This window comes from Lynx rufus, unplaced genomic scaffold (assembly GCF_022079265.1).
Source record: "Lynx rufus isolate CCGP_SWC_20201006 ecotype Redwood Valley unplaced genomic scaffold, mLynRuf1.p SCAF_6, whole genome shotgun sequence".
Lineage (NCBI taxonomy): Eukaryota > Metazoa > Chordata > Mammalia > Carnivora > Felidae > Lynx > Lynx rufus.
Window position 1 is genome coordinate 21473049 of NW_025814878.1, and position 23196 is coordinate 21496244.

The following is a 23196-nucleotide window of genomic DNA, read 5'->3' on the forward strand; positions in this document are numbered from 1 at the left end:
GAAGAGTTTTAGCAGGATACTGGGGGTAGACGCAGGGGTGTGCTTTCACTAGCGTGAGAGAGATGATTATGTATATTTCTTCCAAACTCTGTGTTCAGTGACATCAAGGCGGTAGCTGGATATCAGCTTTGGGGGAGTTTTACATGATGGAAATTGGCAGATGCTACAAGTTGAGGATTGGGGGGGGGGTGGTGGTCAGAAAGTTGGTTGTTAAACATTTACTATCACACTACTGGGTAGAATAGACAGGAAGGAATGGGAAGGGAGAGTGGAGAGACAATTAAAAGTTTGCATGAACAGGGGAAGGGGAGAGATGGGACAAATATTAGAGGTGAAACACAGAGTCAGCAAGAAGTGGACTTCAGAATGCCTGGTTTCCTGTGCATTGCTCGTTCTACACCTGCACGGTTATCACTTTGGTTTACTAGTGAGGTCATGGCAGCTGCTCTGGGACCATTTCATTACAGCTCAGGAAAGAATTGGTAGTGGGTGGGATGTTTACAAGGGTAAAGAGGAGGGACGAAAGAAGGAAACTTTTGGAGAAATATTTTCCAAATTCTTACAAATGGTTATTGTAAATAGCACTGGCTCTGGTGACGAACGGCTTAGGACGACGTGTGGGTTTGCCACTCGGGGACTGCGGCCTTGAGCAAGTTACTTAACTTCTTGGTGCCCCAGTCCTCTGGTCTGTATGAAGGTGATGGGAGGACATGCCTCACCAGGTGGGATGTGGAATACTTTTCTGGCACATAGTAAACTCCCAGCAAATATTAGTTAGCTGCTTATGACCATTAGATAGTAAAACAACTACATGTTTTTGTTTTTAAATTATATATTCACGCAGTTTTGTTTGTGATATTTATTGCTTTTATAACCATAAAAACCCCAATTGATAAAAATAAAAACCTCTTTCAGATACACTTTACACTGTCAAGTGCTCTGTGATCCCTGTGTTATCCAGTAGGGGGGACTATTTAATTGTCTATTATCCACTATAAGCTATCATTTCACTAATAACGATTAGGATGAATGATTGCATTGTCTGCGAAACGTAACGATTTACAGTTGGTATTCGTACAAAGAATTTGTTCCTTACAAGCATGCAAAGGCCCCTTTCTAATCTTATTAGAGTGGGAAACCTATGAACATCATCACCATCAGCCCTTTTATTGTGGCTTACGATGTGCAGGCACTGTTCTGCACGCTTTACATTTATTAGTTCTTTTAATACTCATTGCAACACTATGGGGTGAGCACCATCCACTTTACAGATGAGGAAACTGAGGCACAAAGAAGCTAAGTGTCCCCGTATCACACAGCTAGTATCAGAAAGGATCTGAACCTGAGCTATCTGGTTCCACAATCTGAGAGACATATGTTAGGTACATTATCCAGACAGGGCGGGTTTAGTCTCTTCCAGAAATTCCGAAGAGCTACTCTGCTCTCTTTCACCTCATTAATACTCTCTTTCCCTCAAATCTATTGGAGCAAGAGAAAGAAGGTATATCTAGTCCCAAATCATTTAGAGATATTAAGACCAATGAAACTCTCGTTTTGTCTAAAACCACTTTGCTCGTGATGAGTACTCTATTTGATTTGTAAGAATCTGATTTCTTCCCTCACAAATATACTGTAGATACAGCTACTTAAACAAATATTTGCCTAACTTTTGAAAACCCTGAGAACTTATTTTCTTTACACAATCTCCACCGTAGGCAGTTAACTCTTGGCAGAAGCCCTCCCCCCGCCCCCATGCTCCTCTTTCAAAGTGAAAATATTGGCCTCTAAGGAAAATATGTGAATTCGGTTCATGTAAAATTAAGGCTGGGGAATTTTTTTTTCATGTGGTTTCAAACGCTAACTCCCTCAGCACTTTTATTTCGTGAGTCCTCAACAATTGTCGGAGAGCTGCTTAAGGCAAAATAGTCCTCTGTTTCTATCGAGAGTACCGAAGTGAAACAGAGGACTAAATTTTAAACATTGCAAAGCCTTTTATAACAACTGGGTGGGATGCAGCGGAGATCTGTGGAGGTGAAAGGTAAGATGTGACCCCTCGTGGGATGTTTTTCATAATTTGCCCAAGGCCACCGTGGGGCCTGACACTGAGAATCTGTTTCTCCTCAGTGCCACTCCCGGCTGCCACCCCACCCTCCCTACCACACCCGAGTCATGGTGGTGACAGAAGCAGGGCCGGGACACTGGAGGTGGGATTTTAGGCGCTGGCTGCATGCTGACCTATGGCTTTCATTTGGAGAAACCTCAAAATAGTAAAGGAAAAGAGGAGATTAAGTGGGGCTTCAATAGGGACAGGTTTGTGGTGGAGAGTGGACTGCCGCAGATCGGAACCTGAACCTACCTGGGAAGCCAAGATAAAGCGCTTCCAAGACTGGGGTGGCATCTGTTAAATCCTGTGCGTTCAGACATTAAATGTTTCTTTGAGCTCCCCCTAAGACCCAGACACAGCGCCAGCCACTGTGTTGAAAAAAACCTGGCCTCTGCTGGCGAAGAGCTCCAGACCCAGCAGGAAAGGCGAGTACATAAACAGATAAAAGCGAGCCACGGTACAAGGTACAAAGGTGGAGAGCGAGAGGAAGTGCCCACCTCTGCTTAGGAGGGTCAGGGACCGGCTCCTGGGTTGCGCACGCGTTCAACCGCAGTGCGGCACTGACCCACAGGTACAACGTGGACACTCATGTCAAACTGCCTGAAACCTGAAGGCAGGATTGTTGAAAATCAGACCCTTATCCGACCTCGGGGATGAAATATTTCGCTGGTTGGCTCGGATGAAAACGTGCACCCGGCGAGGCACGGAGAAGAACCACATTTGGCGTGAGAGGCTCAAGGAGGCCGGGGAACGGGGCAGTGGGGAGGCGCAGAGGCGCGCGGGGCTGCAGCCGGGACCCCCCACCCTCCCCCGGGCCCCCTTCCCAGGCCGGGCGCCGGCCCCCCGCGGCTCCAGGGCGGCGCGGGCGGGCCAGGCTCACCCACGCCCGGTGTAACCCGAGCCCGGCCCCGCCTCTCCCCGCGCGCACCCCGGCCGGCCGGGCAGGTCGGGGCGGCGCGCCGTGAGTCACCGGAATCTAGGTGGGGCTCCGGCGCCCCGAGCCGCGTCCTCCGGGAGCCGCCTCCCCGCGGCCTCTTCCCTTTTGTCGCGCTGCCTGCGCTCGCGGGCCACTCTCCGCCGGCGACCGAGCCCCGCGCGCTCCTCTCCTCCGCGCCGCCACCGTCGAGATGCTGCGCTGCGGCCTGGCCTGCGAGCGCTGCAGGTGGATCCTGCCCCTGCTGCTGCTCAGCGCCATCGCCTTCGACATCATCGCGCTGGCCGGCCGCGGCTGGCTGCAGTCGAGCGAACACATCCAGACGTCCTCCCTGTGGTGGCGATGCTTCCACGAGGGCGGCGGCAGCGGGTCCTACGAGGATGGCTGCCAGAGCCTCATGGAGTACGGTGAGTGCCGCCGCCTCCGGGAAGCCCTCTGGGCTGCGGCTGGGCGTGCGCGGCCTCCGGCCTTCGGAGGCCGCCCTAGGCGAAAGGAGTGAACCGGGGCAGAGGCAGTGAGTGATTAAAAAAAAAAAAAAATCTATTTAGAGCTTAGGTTAGGCATCCGACCCGAGCAAAAGAAAGCAGTAGCAGCTTTGAGTGGCCAAAACCAGGCTCAAAGCGGGGCGAAAATGGCCCTAGTTCAAACTATTTTTTTGTAGGGGTTGTCGGTGACACGCAAAAGGTGATTTTTCAGCCATCAAAGAGGTTTAGATGAGTAAATACAATGAACAAAGTCTATTTTCTTGGAGACCTAGTGAACTCTCTTGCCATTATGCCACCGCCTCCTCTGATTCCTTGTAAGATGAAAATATACGCGCCTTCCCCAAGGTCGGTGTATCCGTTTGGCTTGAACTGAGTGAAAGCAACTTACTCGATTAAAAAAAAAAAAAAAAAAAAGGCCTTTCTGGCGAAAGCGTTAGCAGTTATGATTTCAGTGGGTACTGCGGTTCTTTTGAGGCGCAGGCTAGTTCTGGTTCTTTTTTTGTTTTGAGGGGGTGTCTTTTTAAGTACGGCATTGCTGTTGAGAAAACTCAGTTATTTTCATCTGATCTGAAACCTACACAGCAAACACATCTTCTACACCAGCAAAATGAAGCAGCGTTGACAAATTTAACATACTGCAGTTGGAGTTGCTTTATTTTTCCAGCATGGACCTGGGTGTTTTACTTAATCGGCGCCACTGGAAAGGGGCACATTCTTGCCCGCTGCCACCCCCCACGAAGGGCAGTTGCCAAAAACAGCTGGGATCTATTGTGATTAGCCGGGTGTGCCTGGGGTGCTGGAGAGGAGGGTTTAAGTACGAGCCCAATTCCCAACTGAAAGCCAAGTGCTCTCGAATGGGGCTTTAGCAACTGAGTTTAAAACCGAGGAAAAAGCCTGCCCTGCCCTTCTCCATTCCCTGCTAGGGCGATTGGCTTGATTCTTTACTCTGAAGTGGCCTAGGACTTCGAAGCACCCAGTTTATTTCTGGTTCTGGGGGCCCGTGTCCAGAGCCTGGTGCTGTATCTTATCTACTGCGGAATTGTTTGGAAGTTCTCACCATGAGCTTGCCCCACAAAGGGAGGCATGGTCCTCATTAGCAGGTAATAAAATGTAAAGACCGCAAGGAATTCCTGCTTGCCTTAAAGTCTGTCTTTTTCCTCTCTTAAAACAAACAGAGAACGCCTGCCCGGGGTTTCTAGTATCTCAGATCTTTTAGGGAATTAATTTCTTTGAAGTCATACATCTGTATCTTTTAGTCAAAATGCATTGGAACTCAGTCTCTCTGGGGGGACTTACGAAGACTGCTTATACAGATGTGTTCTTTTAAAAGGACTTGATGATCAGACTTCAGAACAGAGACTAATACAGACCCAGAGAGTACTCTGCAGTCCTCCGCATGTGAAGGTTAGGCTGGAAGAGAGGTGCTGCCACAACGGCCATCAGCACTGCTGCTGGGACATGATCGAGCCTGCACGGCTCTCCCTGGCTGTGGCTACAGCCCTCTTGTGAAACTCACACAATGCAGTTCTTATTTTTCTTGACTTGGAGGATGAGCTCACCTTCCCAGGGCGTGGCTCCTCCAGCCTCAGAATGATACAGTGCTTTGTATGTGGAAGGGAATAAGCAGGTTTTGTTGGTGCAATTTTTTAATTAGAAGGCTAACGCATTAACTTTTTTAATTGTAAAGACAACACTGACCCAGTCCATAAACTGTGTTTCAATTTGATATAGAAATTGGTTTTTGGTGGGGCGCCTGGGTGACTCAGTCCGTTGAGCTTCTGACTCTTGATGTGGGCTTAGGTCATGATCTCACCCTTCTTGGGTTTGAGCCCCCACATCAGGCTCCGCGCTGACAGTGTGGAGCCTGCTTGGGGTTCGCGCTCCCTCTGCCCCTCCCCCACTCACGTTCTCTCTCTCTCTCTCTCTCTTTCTCTCAAAATACATAAACTTAAAAGAAAAAAAGAAACTGGTTTTTGGTAAAGTTCAGTTTTCCAAGTGGGTCTTGAAAAAGCTGTTACCTGTAGGATGCGGCAAGACTGATTTCCGTAAGGGGGCAGTGGCATTAACATCTCAGTTCAGTTATTCCTGGGACGTTTGCAAACAGAAGTAAGTGCCAATCACGTGTTCGATGCAGCTTTTGCTCTAGACCTGGAATCAAATCATGAATCCAGGAGCCACGGTCATGGTCATTAGGCAACCGTGGGAAGAAGAATCCTGATGTGGACTCTCAAAGAGAGGTCCATTTCAGGCTATTCTGGTCAGAGATGAGCTGGAGTGTTTATTATACTTTCACTTCATTTTCTGCCATGGATGGTGGCTTCCTTAACAGGTGTACAAATTGTGTATTCCTACACTATAGGGCGATTATCTAGGCATCTCTGAGCCCTGGAGATTTTCAGATAACCCCAGTAAGGCTTTGCGGAAAACAACGTGTTTATAGGAGGTTTATCTAAAATGTAGTGAGCAGTTTACACACACTCCCACGTATGTATAAACACAACAAAGAGTAAGGTGGATGGCTCTAATTAAAATATCTGAATACAGACGATTGACTTTTGTACATCCACTTTTTAAAAACTTCTTGAAATGTACTAGAACATCAACGTGACTTATCATTGTTAACTTAAAACAATTTTTTTTATTGTTTCATTTATTTTTACGAGAGAAAGAGAGAGAGAGAGACAGAGAATGAGCAGGGGAGGGTCAGAGGGAGAGGGAGACACAGAATCCAAAACAGGCTCAAGGGTCTGAGCTGTCAGCACAGAGCCTGATGCGGGACCCGAACTCATGAACCTCGAGATCATGACCTGAGCCGAAGTCGGATGTTTAACCTACTGAGCACCCAGGTAACTTTAAGCCACACATGTAACTACCATCGTAACTTTTAAGAAAATATACCTTTTGGGGCGCCTGGGTGGCGCAGTCGGTTAAGCGTCCGACTTCAGCCAGGTCACGATCTCGCGGTCCGTGAGTTCGAGCCCCGCGTCAGGCTCTGGGCTGATGGCTCGGAGCCTGGAGCCTGTTTCCGATTCTGTGTCTCCCTCTCTCTCTGCCCCTCCCCCGTTCATGCTCTTTCTCTCTCTGTCCCAAAAATAAACATTGAAAAAAAATTAAAAAAAAAAGAAAATATACCTTTTGATTACAAAGCGCTTGACCATCTCTTTGTATTAATATTCATAACATTAATATGCTCATTTTGATATTAAAAACACAGATTATTCTTCAAGTATTGGCAATAATACTAATAACATAGATGCTTTTATAAAGGGAGATAGTTCCTTAGAACTATGTAAAATGCAGAATATTATATTCCTCGTGGTTGTTGACAGTTTTTTAAAGAATTTCAGATTGCCACATCACCTCATTTTTCCTTATAAATCAACCAAATTATAAGCTGGATATTTGTTTTGACATGGTATTAACAACTAAATAGATACCCAGCTTAACAAATACTGGTTTAATTTTTTAAAACATCATGAGCATGTAAAGCATAGAAAGAACCTCACATTTATATTTCTCCAAACAGGAAAAGAACATTGAAATAATTGTTCGAATTTCACACGTAAATAAAATGCAAAATTAAATTGGAATGCATGTTCATGCAGACTGTTTTTGTACCGTCGGCACCTTTTTTTTTTTTTTTAATTTTTTTTTTCAAAGTTTATTTATTTTTGGGACAGAGAGAGACAGAGCATGAACGGGGGAGGAGCAGAGAGAGGGAGACACAGAATCGGAAACAGGCTCCAGGCTCTGAGCCATCAGCCCAGAGCCTGACGCGGGGCTCGAACTCACGGACCGCGAGATCGTGACCTGGCTGAAGTCGGACGCTTAACCGACTGCGCCACCCAGGCGCCCCCGTCGGCACCTTTTATTCCCCGTTTTTAAGAAGAAATACATCAGGCAGATATTTTAAGTGTCAGTGATACAGATTCGAAAGCCCAAGCAAGCTCTGGCTTGTCAGGGTGGAGACTAATGGAGTTGGATTTATGCACCGGGATAATGGCGATGAGTTTATGCACCAAGAATGGCAGCGGGGAGTCAGTACAGCCAAGTCCAAGAGTGCTTGCTTTAGATCTGAACTCACAAGTTGAGAGCTTCATTTTACCAGACGCCCTTTGAATACCACAGAATGCATTGAATGGTATTTTTTTTTTTTTTTACATGAACTCAGTCTTGGATAAGTCCAAGAATCAGAGTATTTATTATGTGAATATTTTTAGATCATTTAGCCCTACGGTTCTTAAAATGTACAGGAAATGAGAAACATAAGTACAAAGTGAATAGGTTTACATTAGGCGAAATTGAACTTAGAAGAGTTCATTTTGAGACTATGCTCTTGAGGCCTTTTTGCAGAGAGGTAGGGTGAGATATTGAAATGTTATTGTTTTATGAAATTAGGCATTAGTAGGTAGATTACTCTTTGTGGGTGTGTGTTCATGTCTTTACACAGAAAAATAAAGGTTGGCCACTCCATTGATTTTCCGAATTAAAGCATAGATATGTGTGTTCATTTATAAAATCCAGACGTGTGGGAACTTGTGACCTAGCCATTTGCTGCACTTGGCAGTAATCGCCCGACAGCCTCACTCCCTTTTTAGTGACCTAACTTGTTTTCTCCGTGCAAGCGGGCACGGACTCACAGGCTACGAGAATTAGAAGGGCGTAAGAGTGCACCTGTTTACACTTTCACCAAAGCCTGTGCTCATCAACACCACCCACAATGAGCGGAGCCCTCTTCCCTTTGTTCGCAACTTAATTCAGTTCCCTGGACGCTGCTCTTTGTTTAAAAGTACTTGTCTTACGCCGATGGAGCTCAAGTGTGCGTCCGTGTAAATTCTCCTTCCCAGCCTTCTTCATCTGACAGACTTTCAAATACATGACCGTTGATCCCCAGTTCCCTGCTAGTCGTCTTGTCCAAGTTGAGGGAGCAATTCTCCGTTTTCACATCTTCCCGTATGGGATGGATGGTTTCCCCACGGAGACTTTCAAAGAAGACCATAACGGGGCAAAGTATCATCGTTCTGTAAAAACACAGCGGTAAGTAGTTATCATCTGGCTCAGTTTCAGGAGAAAATGTAGAGCACGTAAAGAATCTCACGCCAACTGGATGCTGTCGCACGTGCCCCTGAGGTTGCTTTGCTTGTCTTCTAAAGCTTCTGCAAAATCACTTCTTCCTACGTAATTTTTTTTGGAGGTCTGTTATGAGTTGCCCTCAAGATTTTTGCTACTCAAAGTGTCCAGACCACTAGCATCAGCATTATCTGGAAGGTTACTGGGCACTCAGTGTCTCAGGCCCCACTTTCTGAACCAGAATCTGCATTTTAACAAGGTCCCCAGGTGACGCGTAAAGCACTGTATAGTTTCAGAAGCACTGGTCCATATTCCTGCAGATTACCTCCTCATTGGGCATGCACCAGGCTTTTTGAATATATATTCCATCTATGTGTATACTTATTTGTAGACAGGAACTGTGTAATTTGTAATCATGGTTTTATCCAGTTTTCAGTCCATGACATAAAGAGTCTATCTGACCTAAAGAACTCTATACAAATAGTATGAGATCTGATCAAAGCTCAGATTTATTAGGTAGGCCCTTCCCTATTAATAGATGGATCTTTTGTTCTGGAAAGGGATTCTACTTTAATTGGTCGACAGGTGGGCATCTGCAAGGTACTGAGTAAGGGGCTAGCTAGACCAGACTGTCATGGTCAGTGTTGGGTGCCCACATGTGAAACTACTGAAGAATGCAGCAAATCCATTAAAAGAAAAACTAACTTTGGAGGAACAATTAGTGACCGTCTCTAAAATATTACCCACAATACTAAAAATATTAGTTGTGCTCTCGTCTGTAAGTTGTTTTTTCTTTTTTTTTTTTCCTTTTCACAAACTTCAGTTTGATTTATGGTTTCCAGCGTGGCATTCAAGGTATTTATTTTTCCTCTTTTTTTTTTTTTCTCGCTCCTTTCTTATCCGTTGACCTTACTGGTCTTTTCCTAGCTGTATTTGTCTTGTAACATTGCATTTTCAAATGTCATCACTGGAAAAAAGATAATAGCATTTTTCTCGTACAAAAAACTTAAAAACATTTTCTAGGAAAAACTCAGAATTACATTAGTGACCATTGGTGTCGATCTGATGTTGACTCTTTGCAAGTGAGAGCAAAATTAGGTAGGCTGTTCTTTATCCAAATGGGTCTTTAATGAATCTTATTTAAAAGTGGGTTTATAAAGCGGCTGGTCTCTTTAATAATATGAACTTCTCCAAGTGGCACTTAGAAAATAAATTTAGGATGTAATAGGTTATATACAACACCAAATTGGTCTTCCCTTAAGGAGAGAGAACAAACAAAAAACATTCCTGCACGGAAACATAGCATCCGTGTACCTGTAGTACTGCGTGATTTGTGGTCCCTGTTCGGCGAGGGCTAATTGACAGGGAGAATCCTCCCTGCTGTCTGTCGCAAACCATAATTAGGAAAGACAATAACATTTTGTGTACAAAATAATAATGGAGAACAGACTTGTCTTCAGAATAAAGATGGACAGTCTGCCTTCGAAGAGCCAAGGACCATCCATCTGTACATTCATGGAAGAAAGAGCTTTAAGATGTTTTCCTCTTGGGGTTGGTAAATACGGTATAATTTAGACCATGGTATAATACAAACATAGAAATCCTTCCTAAAAGGGTTGGATACATTTGTAGGTATTAGGCTCATTCTGGGTAATTAAGTGAAACCAAAAGTACTCGGGGTGCAGACTTAACTTTTCACAAGGTGTGTCGGGGAGATTTGCCATGTTATAAGTCTGCACGGCTGTCGGCCCCCTTCTCGGGAGGAATGTTGGGCTGGGATGACCTTGATCAGACCAGTTAGGGTCCATCTCATCATTTTACAGCAAAACAGCCATTGATAGGAGAGGGCAGATTGCCTTACTCATCGCTCATCAGCCAGGTCTTCAAAACTGTGCCAAGGTTTCTGTCTTCTGTGATAATTAAATGATTCAGTGTGGGTGTTTCCATGCTGCAGGAGCAGGTTATCACGTGTTCTGCTTCCAGGGAAGCCTTTCTCAAGACAAAAGGCCACTTACTTTGCCATTTTGATTTTCTCAGACTCAGCGTTTAAACAAGACACTACTGGATTATTTCACACAGCTTAGGCAAAGTTCTTAAAATGGGCTGTGTTCATATTTGTGTTCACCTGTTGGCTTCAGGGTAGGCGAAGGGGCTCACTATTTTCTGAATTCCTTTCAAGTGCGTGAAACGAAATGTAAATTACACTTCAGCTATCATGTTAGAGGGAGTGGGAATGGGGATAATCTGTATTAATCTTCCCCAAATAAACAGGAATGATTATTAATACTACTCGTCATAGCTACATCCCTCATCATTTAGTTAGCTATACTTTTCAAACCTTAATCTGTGACTGTCAGAGTTTGGTCAGCAAAATATGTTCCTTGTTAGGAAGGTTTTTTTGTTGTTGTTATTATTGAAGACTCACATTCTGCTACACAAGTTTTCATTATGTTTGCACTCCTCCGTATGCTTATACAGATTGGTTGCCTTTCATGGCAGTTTCTAACCTGTGAACTCAACTTAAAAGGCAAAATCAGTGTCTGCTTCTTTGAATTTGATAATTGGATTTAGCTGTAATGATTGACAGTAGCCATAAAAATCCGTAGAAATGAGACTGTAATCGACAGTGGGTCATATACCGAAAGTTACATGTTCTTTTTTGGCAGCGCTCTGTTTTTATAAGGAGATTAATCATCTCTCTTAGTTCTTCTCAAACTTTAGTATGGATGTAAGAGATGCCGGTAAGGTGCAGATTCCTGGGTACTACCTCTTGAGTTATGATCCGTTGGGCTTGGAGGGAGTCACGGGAATCTGTATTTTTAATAAGCACCACTGATGATTTTGACACCGTGATCTATGGGCTCGACCTTGACATGGTCTGATTACTATTCTTTCCATAGCACAATGCCACTTCTCTTGCAAGTTGCCTTACTTGAAGGACGAGGCAAAAGTGAGAACATTTCACATTCTGGCTTTATTCATTTCTGATTTAAAATAAAACATTTCTATTTTATCTTGCCCCTAAGACCTCCGATCGATCTCCGGAAAGAGCAAAAAAGGTCTGGAGGAAAGTAATGAAAATTATAAATATAAATAAAAAATTATATATAAAATATAAATAAAAAATATATAAAATTATTTAAAAAATTTATAAATACAAAATAGGCCCACTCGTGCTCTGTCTCTGCCTCATCTTGCAGGCCACTAAGGGATAGTTTGTGGGAAAACATGGTATTTCTGAGACATATAAAAATGTGTTCTCTTCTTAATAACCTATTACGCCCCAGTCATTCCTAAACCTAGAGGATGATCTGGAAGGAGCATGGGGGTTGGAGAAAGTTTGTCTATAACAGATGATGATGTAAACATGCAGTGGGTAACTGAGGAACGAGAACGAATGGAAAGAAGTGCAGAAGTAAAGAAATACAGAAAGAAAATGGAGAAAGGTGAGGTACTGGAGAAAAGTCAGAGGAATAATACGCAAGGAACTTTTCGAGTGGTAAAGGCTGGAGCCTTCCTAGCTCCCTGACTTTTCACACAAGGGCTGTCCTCCTCACAATAATGTTGAAAGAAGGCATTTTTAGCCCAGGTTAGCAGATGTACAGGCTGATGGTGGCTAATTGGTGACAGAGGCAGGGCGCACATGAGGTCTGGCTGGCTTCTGAGCCCCTGTTGTTTTTGCCCCCTGTGTCTTCCACTGTGACCAAATGACCTACAATTAAGGGAGGATGAATTTGTCAGCCAAGCGGTGCTCGAGGAGGAATAAAACCAGGGCAGATGAGCACATGACTCGCTTTTTGAGTGCAGGAGAAGAGTAACTCAAGAGTGCGTGTTCGTCTATCAGTGAATGGATGGATAAATAAAATGCAGACTGGCCACACAATAGGTGAAAGAAGACAGTCACAAAAGGCCATGCAGTATGGATTCCGTGTATATGAAATGTCCAGAACAGGAAAATTGATAGTGACAGAAACCAGATTAATGGTGGCCAGAAGCTGGAGGAAAGGGGTGGGGGTGGCACGTATGGAGCTTCTTTTGGGGGGACGAAAATTTTGGAATCGTAAGCGGTGATGGTTACACAACCCTGTGAATATAGCAGGAGCATACTTTGAAAGAGTGAACTTTATGGTATGTAAATTATAGATCTAAAAAGAATCATGTTTCGGATTTAGACAGGCTGGAAATCGAACTTGCCTGAAGCACTTATCAGCCGTGTGGCTACGTGACAGGTTATTTGAACTTCCAAAGCCTTCGTATACACTCATTTCTAAAGAAATGATGATAAAGATCTTTGATTTTTAAGTAATCTCTGCACCCCACGTGGCGCTCAAACTCATGACCCTGAGATCAAGAGTCCCATGCTCTACCGACTGAGCCAGCCAGGCACCCCGCTAAAGAAGTGATGATAGTATGAACCTTAAAAAGATTGTGAAGATTCTGTGAACTAAGGCATGTCAGGTTCTTAGCACAGAGCCTGGCGCAGAGCGATTACACCATCAGTGTTAGGCCCTCTAGAGAGGTTGTATTTGAAGAGATTTGAGAAATTCGTGCAGGTTGTGCACTGGGAATTATTGGCTGGGATTGTTGGCCAGGGTATCATGGCTCTCCATATTTCCACAGGCTCAAGGTAGAACAACACGGGACCGGAGGTGCCCGTGCAGATTTTCAAACCCAGAAATCGACTGTCACTTCATCCTGAGGCCTTTGAGGGCCAATATCAATAACTAAGAGCTCTTGTGCAAATACATCCTGAATAGTTCAAGACGTTAAAATTTAGACTAGCAACTGGATATATTTGTACCTAAACTTGTTATGAAGTCACAGCTTCTTCATAATTAAATTGTTTTATTTCACATCTCTGCCTAGTCATGAGGCAGATGATTTCAATGATTATTTTGGCACAGAACCAAACATTAATACGGAACAACGATGTTTTGTCAAGGTATTTGAACCATTTCCTAACGGGATTCTAATTTAATTGCTCAATATAAAAAATGTTTACTATAGTTGTGCTGTGTTAGAACTTGAGTGAACCTTTTAAAGATACCTGTTTATGTGGCCTTTTTATTACGTGAGAAACAGTTTGATGAGTTTGAACTTTCATGTCAGAGATCTAAACATTCGCCCGAACTCTGAGGGGAGAAGGCATTATTGTGTAGCAACGTATCGGGCACCCTCCGCACGAATTGCCTCTTCTTCCCTTGAGATACGGAGTCGCTTAAGTGCTGTCAGAAAAGCTGTCCTTGCGCCCAGATATAATGAGCAGAGAGCAAAAAACTCCTACTGATGCTTCGACAAGTGATTTTTAAATTTGGCATGTCTGTCTTATTAATTACCGTTTCTTTTCTCTTACAGCGTGGGGACGGGCAGCCGCTGCCATGCTCTTCTGTGGCTTTATCATCCTGGTGATCTGTTTCATCCTCTCCTTCTTTGCCCTCTGTGGACCCCAGATGCTTGTCTTTCTGAGGGTGATTGGAGGCCTCCTGGCCCTGGCTGGTAAGACTATGTCAGCAATTCATACCTTCAGTAGGCATCACTATAGTACTGTCTATCCCATGACCCTTGACAATTACACTTCCTGATCTGTTTGCAGAAAATGTGTCACCAAGGGCAGAAGTGACAGTCAAGTGTCTTAAGATCTAGGTCCCCTTCCTCCTGTGGCTCAGACGGTACTACACGTCCTCCATCCAAGGGAGGAAGGTTGTCACTCTGCGTGCTGCTCTCGCTTATAGATGACCCCGTGTCCAGCGACACCCCTACCTTGAGGGACCAGGGTTGAGTCAGCCCTGGAAGTGTAGTGTTTCCATAGCGATCCCAGTGCTGGCCTCCTTGATCCCCTTGCTGAGGGGGCTGGAATGTCCCGGAGCCATTTTACTTATTGAAGGATGTTACAAGCTTATGATATAGTGGGGCATAGAAAGGGTTTCTGTGGTGGGACGGGAGACTCTAGGAGGCGCCCGGACTGGGATTGCCATTTTGTATCATAGAGCCAGTTCTGGGGGATGGGAATTTAGTTATGTAGGTGAGTGCAGTCAGAGTGAGCATTTATTAATGGAATGCAAGAACTAGGAGTCTAGGAGCAAGATTTATTTGAAATTTTAGGTGGGATCCTGGCACTAGGGACCTCAGCCGCAGAACTGAATTTAGATGCAACACTGGATTTTCTGAGGAAGAGAAAATCCATAGGTCTTTTCTCAAGGTACCAACTTAGGCTTGAGGGACCAAAGCAGAAATCCAGCTACAGACCTGGAGTACAAGTACAGAGTGAGCAGATGGTCTTGGAACAAGTCAGAAGCCTTGTGATTAGAAGAGGTGCATAAGATCAAGCGTGAGCCCGGAGGGAGACCGCCCCGTTCTGGGTTCCCTGAGCTTAGGGAGGGTGCTCGCAGAGCCTGGGCAGAACAAGTTGGGGGTGAAAAGGGTCCTGGCTCAGAAGAAGGAGGTGGCCTCAGAGAACCAGCCCGTACAGGTCCAGCCCTCACCTTTACCTTGGAGAATTTCTCTTGATTGAAACATAAGGTTTACTCCAATGTTCCCTATGTCTCAAAGTTTGCTTTTCGAATACTATTTTAAAACCAGAAGTGGTTTGGAATCACAAAACATGAAGAATCTTGTTGAATCCTATTTCCGCTTCTATTTGGCTTTCGTAGTTAAATTTATAAGACTTTATCAAACCAACACACGCGATGTATCTTCCTTTCACATGCCTTAGAAGACTAGATGGGCACCTATTTTAATCACCATTAGAAATAACCCTGGGGGGCGCCTGGGTGGCGCAGTCGGTTAAGCGTCCGACTTCAGCCAGGTCACGATCTCGCAGTCCGTGAGTTCGAGCCCCGCGTCAGGCTCTGGGCTGATGGCTCAGAGCCTGGAGCCTGTTTCCGATTCTGTGTCTCCCTCTCTCTCTGCCCTTCCCCTGTTCATGCTCTGTCTCTCTCTGTCCCAAAAATAAATAAAAAAAAAACGTTGAAAAAAAAAAAAAAAGAAATAACACTGGGACATTCATGTTCATTGAAAAACCCTAGTTGGTACCATATGACCCGGCAATGCCTCTTCTCCATATGTATCCCAAGGAACTGAAAGCAGGGACTTGAACAAGCAGGGACTTGGACATGTTTGTCCATCCATGGTCATAGCAGTATTATTCACAACAGCCAAAAGGTGGAAACAACCCAAGTGTTGCAGGAAATGTTAAATGAAAATGTGGTATATCACATACGATGGAGTATTATTCAGCCATCAAAAGGAATAAAGTTCTGATATATGCTGCAGTGTGGATGGACCTTGAAAATCCTATGCTAAGAGAAACAAGGTAGACACAGAGGGCAAGTATTTTATGATTTCACTTATGTGACAGAAAGTAGATCCAAGCTTACCAGGGGCTGAGAGGGGGAGGGGTAAGCAGAGTTTAGGTTGGGGATGTTGAAAAAGTTTTAGGTAGAGATAGTGGTGATGATTGCACAACATCGGGAACGTATTTAGTGCCGGCAAATGGTACACGTAACCAGTGGTTACGTGATAAACATGATGTTGTATGGAATTTGCCATCATTTCAAAAAAATCCCAATTAAACTCTTTCCTCCATGTTAGCGTTAAAAACATTACGATCTGGGAAGGGCCAGCTCGAGCTGACAGGGTTGCAGGAGTTTCTGTTGTAAGGAAGACTAATTCTGGCAAACTCCCACAGCTTCACTGCATACTGTCCTGCTTAATTCTGCCTTCTCACCTTATGACTGAGTACTCATTTTTGCCTTGAGAGTTTGATAAGTAGAACGGGGCATGTTGATAGAAGAGGGAAAGGCCTAGAAATCTTCAGTGTACTTTTAGTGGTTAGCAAGGTTCAGTTAGGGCCTACTGGACTTCTAAGAAATATTTCGCAGCAACAGTTATTTTTAATTTTATGTATGTCTTGGGGTTACTATCTGAAAAATTGAGTACCGATACAATAAAGATTGTGCAGAAATGAATCCAAATCATTGTAAGAACTTTACATATGATGAACTGAAACAGGCGGTGAACGATATTTAACATTTATGACCAGGGGAATTTGAAGATAATGTAGGCAAGGGTTGCTTTTATGTCTTATGCAATATTTTGCAGTAAATAATAAACTTAACAAGTAAGAATTTGCCATTTAAAGCATATAAGAAACAGAGAAATGTTAAGATCTGCACCGAGATCGCTCTTCTTAAATTGCCAGAGAAGGGGAATATTTTGAGTTGAAAAACGGAAGGAACAAACCATGATGTGGAAACACTGATGGCCTTTCTAGCAATAAAAAAACAAAAAAGGAAAAGAAAATGACTTTGAGGATGCATTCGTGGAGCTGGCAGAAAGCATTTCGGTGAAAGGAGGAGGAGTGAGGACTCTCTGCTCTCCAGAGCATGGCCAGCTGGCCCCTCTGGGTGCAGACTGGTGTCTCAATGTCACAGATTGAAAATGCATTCATGCCCAATGACGTAACAATGCACGGGTGAACTATGGCATGAGAGAATGCAAGAACGCAGCATAGTGCGTGGAGGCTCGTTACAGCTTTGTAGAGTTATGCATGTTCATTGGAAAATAAGACAAAAATAGATTTAATCAAGTTAGTATTTTTTTTTTTAATTTGCTTAAAATGCCAATATGATGAATAATAACTGTAATAAGGTGACTCTTCTACCAAAGAGCTTAGAAATCTTCTGGGTCTGTGCTTTCTTTCTTATATCTTCCTTCCACTTCCCCAAAACACTGACTCTTCCCCTCTTGAATTCCCGTCCCGCCATCCTGGAACATTCTTGCCTCCGACCTCCATCTCTCCATTTCTATTTATTCTTCAGATTCCTGCCTCCTCTGCAGGCTTTTCTGGTGCTTCCCTACATTGGTCATTTGCGTCATTGGCTTGCTGTGCCTGCCACTTAGTCACTCGTTTATTAAATGACTATTCCAGTGGTGTAGTATTATCAACATTGTCTCACGTATGTGTTGTGTGCACACATGTGTGTATATGCGTACATATTACTTTTGCTAACACGGAAAATATGAACTGTGTTTGGCACAGGAATTACCAAGATGAAAAAATACTCTGGTACCACCCTGCTTTCTACCCTGTACTATAGTTTTGCACCTTTTACTTTAGTAAACGTAATGCGTACACAGGTACTACAGAGAGAGTCCCTAATTGTTCTCTGTCTGTATTTCGTATATTCAGTGTTCTGCTCAGTGCCAGGTATCTCTGACATACAACACTCAATAACCTGTGTTGGCTCATGATTAACCACATTCCCCCGGTCCCTTTCATTAGCGCGAAGTGGATTTAATGGTTATGTAAAGGCAAAGACATTGTGGAAGAGGGAGTTAATCTGTTGGTACCACGCATTCATCCATGCGTCCATATTCACTCTTTGTGATGTTTTTCTTCCCTTCAGCTGTCTTCCAGATCATCTCCTTGGTAATTTACCCCGTGAAGTACACCCAGACCTTCGACCTTCATGCCAACCCTGCCGTCACTTACATCTATAATTGGGCCTATGGTTTTGGGTGGGCGGCCACGATTATCCTGATCGGCTGTGCCTTCTTCTTCTGTTGCCTTCCCAACTATGAAGATGACCTTTTGGGCAATGCTAAGCCCAGGTACTTCTACACATCCGCCTAAGGTGGGGAGTGAGCAGAAGAAACTCGATGCTGCCAAGATGGATCCCAGAGCAAGAAACTGTCTTCCTCAGCGTCCTTCGAACCCATTTGGTGGGCAGTGTGCATATCATTAAATTAGTCAATGCTAAATAACTTGGGAGAAAATATTTCTTAAATGGCGGTACAGTTTCATATTCACCTTTTATATATGTTTGTAAACAAAACTTACTTCTTTTAATTACCTGTAATATGCCCGTATCTCCTTATTTCTACCCATACCATTTATACTGTATTTGTAAAAGAATATGAGTATGAAATGTAACCCCTTTATACGGTAAAAAATGAGAAGGCTTCAAAGATTGGTGTGACCTGATCAGGTTTCTGTTTTTCTCAGGTGGAATGGACTGGGTCTATTAAAAGCCAACGAGAAGAGAGCGGTATTAGTAAAAATTGTCAGTGACCAACTATTCTATGAGAAATACAAAAAATATATATTTTTCAAGCCTTCACCTATTTAAAGAAGCAAAATAGTTTCCTAAATGCATACCATTTGTGAGAATTTCTAACTAATATCCTGATTTTTTTTTTTTTTTTTTTTTTTGCAAAACTTCATGTTAACTTGATATGGCATCTACGAACGTTTTCTTTCATAGCCAAAGCCTGCTGCCATAGTCAGGCCTCCTTACGTAGTCAAATGTTAAGATGAAATTTTCTCTTTTGAAGTGGCTTGTAGGGTTGGGGTGTGGGAAAGTGCTGAATTCATAAATCTGTACTCTTTTGTGTCTATATGTTCGGGAACACAGTAGATCTGATTGAAAGCTGGGCTGGGTCTAACTCATCGCGGCTGACAGGTGTGATTTGGTTGTTTATTGAAGCATCAGGAGGGCCATTCCTATCACAAAGTAGCATGAAGACAGCGTCAGGAGAAGAAATGGCTTGAATTCTTCATCTCAGGTTTGACTGGGCTCTAATCATATAGACACAGCTTCTGATAGATGGCAATTGTAAACAACACCTTAAATGTAGTTACAAACCTGGTCTTCCTTGGAAAAGAGATTTAAAATATCTGATATAAAACATACAATGGGAAAAATCAGGGATGTGAGGTTTCTCTGAATGGCAAATATATGATATATCGCGTTGACTATTATTATTTTTTTTTACCATTTGTTCTTACATAATGAAAACCAATTCATTTTATATACCAAATTATTATTTTGTAAGTTGCAGAATAAACCATTGCTGTTTTCATTATGAATTTTCCCCAATAAACCAGGTGTTCTAATCTCGTTTCTAGTTTGTAGTTTTTGGTTTTGCTTTTTTCTTTTTTCAACTCTGGGGAAGGGAATATTTTTTTTAAATTTACTTATTTGGAAAGAGAGAACACCCACACAGGTGGGGGAGGGGCAGGGAGCGAGGGAGAGAGGGAATCCCAAGCAGGCTCCACATTGTCAGCTCGGAGCCTGACATGGGGCTTGAACCCACAAACCATGAGATCATGACCAGAGACAAAATCGAGAGTCAGACGCTCAACTGACTAAGCCACCCAGGTGCCAGGAGAAGGGAATTTTTAAAAAAATGCTTTGAGTGGGGCAAAATAATAAGAGTGTTGGATAAAATGAATAGTAGCTTTTTCTTAGTTTTAAGGGTCTTGCTCATTTGAGGTTTCCAATAACAATTTTTGAATGAACTTTAATGGATTCTATTAGTCTCCTCCCCGGACCTCTTTAATGACTAGCACCTGGTACACAGGTATCTATCCATTGCTGCCACCAGAGGGAAATGGACTGAGAGATTTCCCATAGCTCCAGATGCCAGGGAACATTTGTGTGGTTTAGCTGAAGGTTCATCCTTCTCTCATCTTCCTGCTTGGGATACGATCGTCTTCCATTCAGGTAGTGGGACAGCAAGGAATTTCTTTACTTGTTTTCCCCTTTTCCACCTTCCCCCAGTTCTCCACCATGGATTGTAGGTTAATTCTCCTATGGTGTGTGGAGATGTGAAGACGGGTTGCAGAGTGGCATGGTGGGAGATTGGAGACACTTCTCGGTGCTTCTGTTGGCCGGTTGGTTCTTGGCAGGCAATTTTTTTCTGTTTTTCAACATATGAGCTGAACGTTTCTCATCATAAATTTAGAAGAATGTAGTCTGGGTGATTATTCACACCAAAAATTTTAAAGACTTCTGTGACAGAGGAGTCGAGGTGATAATTAACAATGTTAAAAATGTCATCTTCTGAAATAATAGCACAGGTAACTCAAGAAGATAATGGGCAGCTAGAGATTACGAAAACAACTTGTGTACCTGAAAACGACTCTCAGATACACGGTTCTCTAAAGCAAGCACTCCTGTCTTGGATTTTCCCTGTCCAACTTTCGCCTTTCCCTCCTTAATAAATTACATACTATAGTCTAATGATGCACATGTAGGACAAATATGGCTTCCTGGGACCTATGGTCTGTATTAACGGAAGCATTTCAATCTGAAATGTTTCCAACAAAGACATACTGTTATCTTGGCTAACATGTTCTACTTCTTTCAGCCCTGTTCAAGCACAGAGATCCTCTGTTCCTTGTTGGTTCATATTCACCAGGACAGATACCTTTATGTCATAAAAGGGGCAGAATTCCAGAGAGTTCTAGAGAGTAACGAAGAAGTTGACTAAGAAGCCATCTAAAGACTAACAGTGCATTGCATGATATTTTCCCTAGTAAAGCTGAGTGGCTTTTGGCTCCCTAATTATATTGAGTCCCCACCCTTTAAATAACCAGTTGTAGGTCCCCAAACACTTTCTCACGCTCACACTGTAAGTAGTCAGATATGCTGGGTGCTGTTTACTGTTGAATGCCACAAAGAAGTAATACGTCAAGGTCCTTCAATTGTCACACAAGGTTAACTATGGAGTGTAATTATTTTAGTTTCAAAACCACATATGACAGGACTGACAATAAAGTTTGATAGGCTTTCCTTTTCTAAGAAAATGAAAACAATGGGAGAATATAGCCATAATATCTTGATTATGTTGACTTTTGCTACCAACTCCTGCTGAAAGACAGCCCTATTAATATAATAAACATAAATGCTGGATCAACTTATTCTGTTTTCCCAGGCGTATCTGAAAAGGCCATATTTGAAGCGCATCCAACTTCGGCTCTTGTTGGCTGTGTAGGCTTGGGCAGTTTACTTCTCCACTGGCCTCATAACCTCATTCATAAAATGATTGCAAATTATCCTTTTTGTTTCCAAATTCTTTCATTCTGTGTGTTTGTATGTGTATCTGCTCATTTGTTAATTTACTTAAATATTCTTGGGTAAAAGAAAATAAGATAAAGTGATCCTATTTTTTGTGTGCTTTTTTTCCCCCCCAAGTTGACTCTCATAGCTAGAGACAATGATTAAAATCCTAATACGGTGATGGATTTTTTTTTTCTTTAGTTGAAAATGAAAGAAGATTCCTTTAGTTGGAAGAACCACTAAATAAGTGAATATAAACTCTATCATAAACATAAGTCACCCTAAAGCTTAGAAGAAAAGCTTTAATTGTATTCTAGGGAGCTTCTAATTCAAGATGGTAGAGTGGACTCCATTAAATCCATCACTTCTGACCAATATAGAAAAAAATTGTAGAATAATAAACAAGTACCAGAGGGATTAAATCCATAACAAGGGAGGTGTCCATCAGCTGACCAGAGGCTTTGCCAAATTTGAGAAGATGAAAAATGTTGACATCGTCAACAGTGGAGTGAAGCTACCACCCAGAATAAACTCAAGCTGGCTGTTGGGAAATTAACAGCTGTGCTGCTTGATAAGGGGCAAAGGGGTGCCAGTCTTGGAGTTGGCAGAGTCAACTGGAGTTCCCAGTACTACTGGGAAAGGAGGAGGGTATAGATCAGGGGAATTGGTCTGCCCCATGAAGATTCGCCAGTTGGCCTGGCCTGGCCTCCCCTTCCTCCCATCAGATTCCTACCCCTTAGGGAGGGGAGCAGTTGACCTAAAGTGCTTACATATAGGCAGAACCCAGAGATGACAATCATGCTTATTAAACAGTATGCTCTAAGTGCTTCCCATGTGCTAACCCATACAAACCTCATCTAGACCCTCTGATATGGGTTTAATTATTCTTAATTGTTCAAAGAAAGAATGGAAACAGGAACATGAAATAACTTTCTCAGGATCAGACAGCTAGTAAATAGCAGGAATAATAAGTGCAAAATACAGCATAACAGTATTTGGTGCAGTAGGGAACAGTACAGTAAGTCAAATTACCATGCAAGTATTCTCTGGCTTGCCCCTCCTGCCATTATGTTGGTGTGGGTCCCTCAACATCTTCCGCTTCTCCAAGCTCCGGGGAAGGTTGAGCCTTCCCAGTATGCTCGTAGGCAGGTATTGTATAATGCAGAAGTGTAGAGCAAAGGAGGTGGAGGGCCAGAAGTATGAAGGGCTAGACCTGGGTGGGGGGAGCTAAAGGGCATAAATGGGAGAGGAAAAGACAGGATTTAAAAACCAATTTCTAGGATCTATCTATCTCACTGCATGGAGTTTAAGAAACCCAGTTCACACTGTTTTGAGTTTTCATGACCATACTCTCTTCTGGATGACTTCTCTATGATGGGACCATGTGAGTCGTTCCTTCATAAGTGTTGCAGGTATAAGCCACTGTCCAAATTATCACAGGGGTCTGAATGAAACGAGAGGGTCCAGTCTTGATTTGGTGCCTTGATGGAGAGGGCCTTGTAGATAAAAACCCAATAGCATCTTTCTGAAGCACTTATTTTCAATCTTCTGAAAATGTACCACTTCTGATATTACAGATTACTGGCCTTAACTTTTTTTTTTTGACATTAGAATCATCCATACACTATAATATGTTGTGAGTCTTAACCGTTGCTTATAGACTACTTTGAAATATATATTACAGGGGCGCCTGGGTGGCTCAGTTGGTTAAGCGTCTGACTTCAGCTCAAGTCATGATCTCATGGTTTGTGAGTTCAA

General features: G+C 43.2%; 1 protein-coding gene across 1 annotated transcript; it reads left to right on the forward strand.

Annotated features, from left to right (window-relative positions):
• Positions 1–3143: 3143 nt before the first annotated feature.
• On the forward strand, positions 3144–19477 carry PERP (p53 apoptosis effector related to PMP22). Its single transcript, XM_047102497.1, has 3 exons — positions 3144–3445; positions 13949–14089; positions 18001–19477. The coding sequence occupies exons 1-3, from the start codon at positions 3232–3234 to the stop codon at positions 18225–18227; spliced, it is 582 nt and encodes a 193-aa protein (XP_046958453.1). The 5' UTR covers positions 3144–3231; the 3' UTR covers positions 18228–19477.
• Positions 19478–23196: the final 3719 nt, after the last annotated feature.

Coding starts and splice junctions, on each gene's coding strand:
- PERP (XM_047102497.1), top strand. CDS start 3,232: ATGCTGCGCTGCGGCCTGGCCTGCGAGCGCTGCAGGTGGATCCTGCCC. Junction 3,446..13,948: donor CCAGAGCCTCATGGAGTACG/GTGAGTGCCGCC, acceptor TTTCTCTTACAG/CGTGGGGACGGGCAGCCGCT. Junction 14,090..18,000: donor AGGCCTCCTGGCCCTGGCTG/GTAAGACTATGT, acceptor TCTTCCCTTCAG/CTGTCTTCCAGATCATCTCC.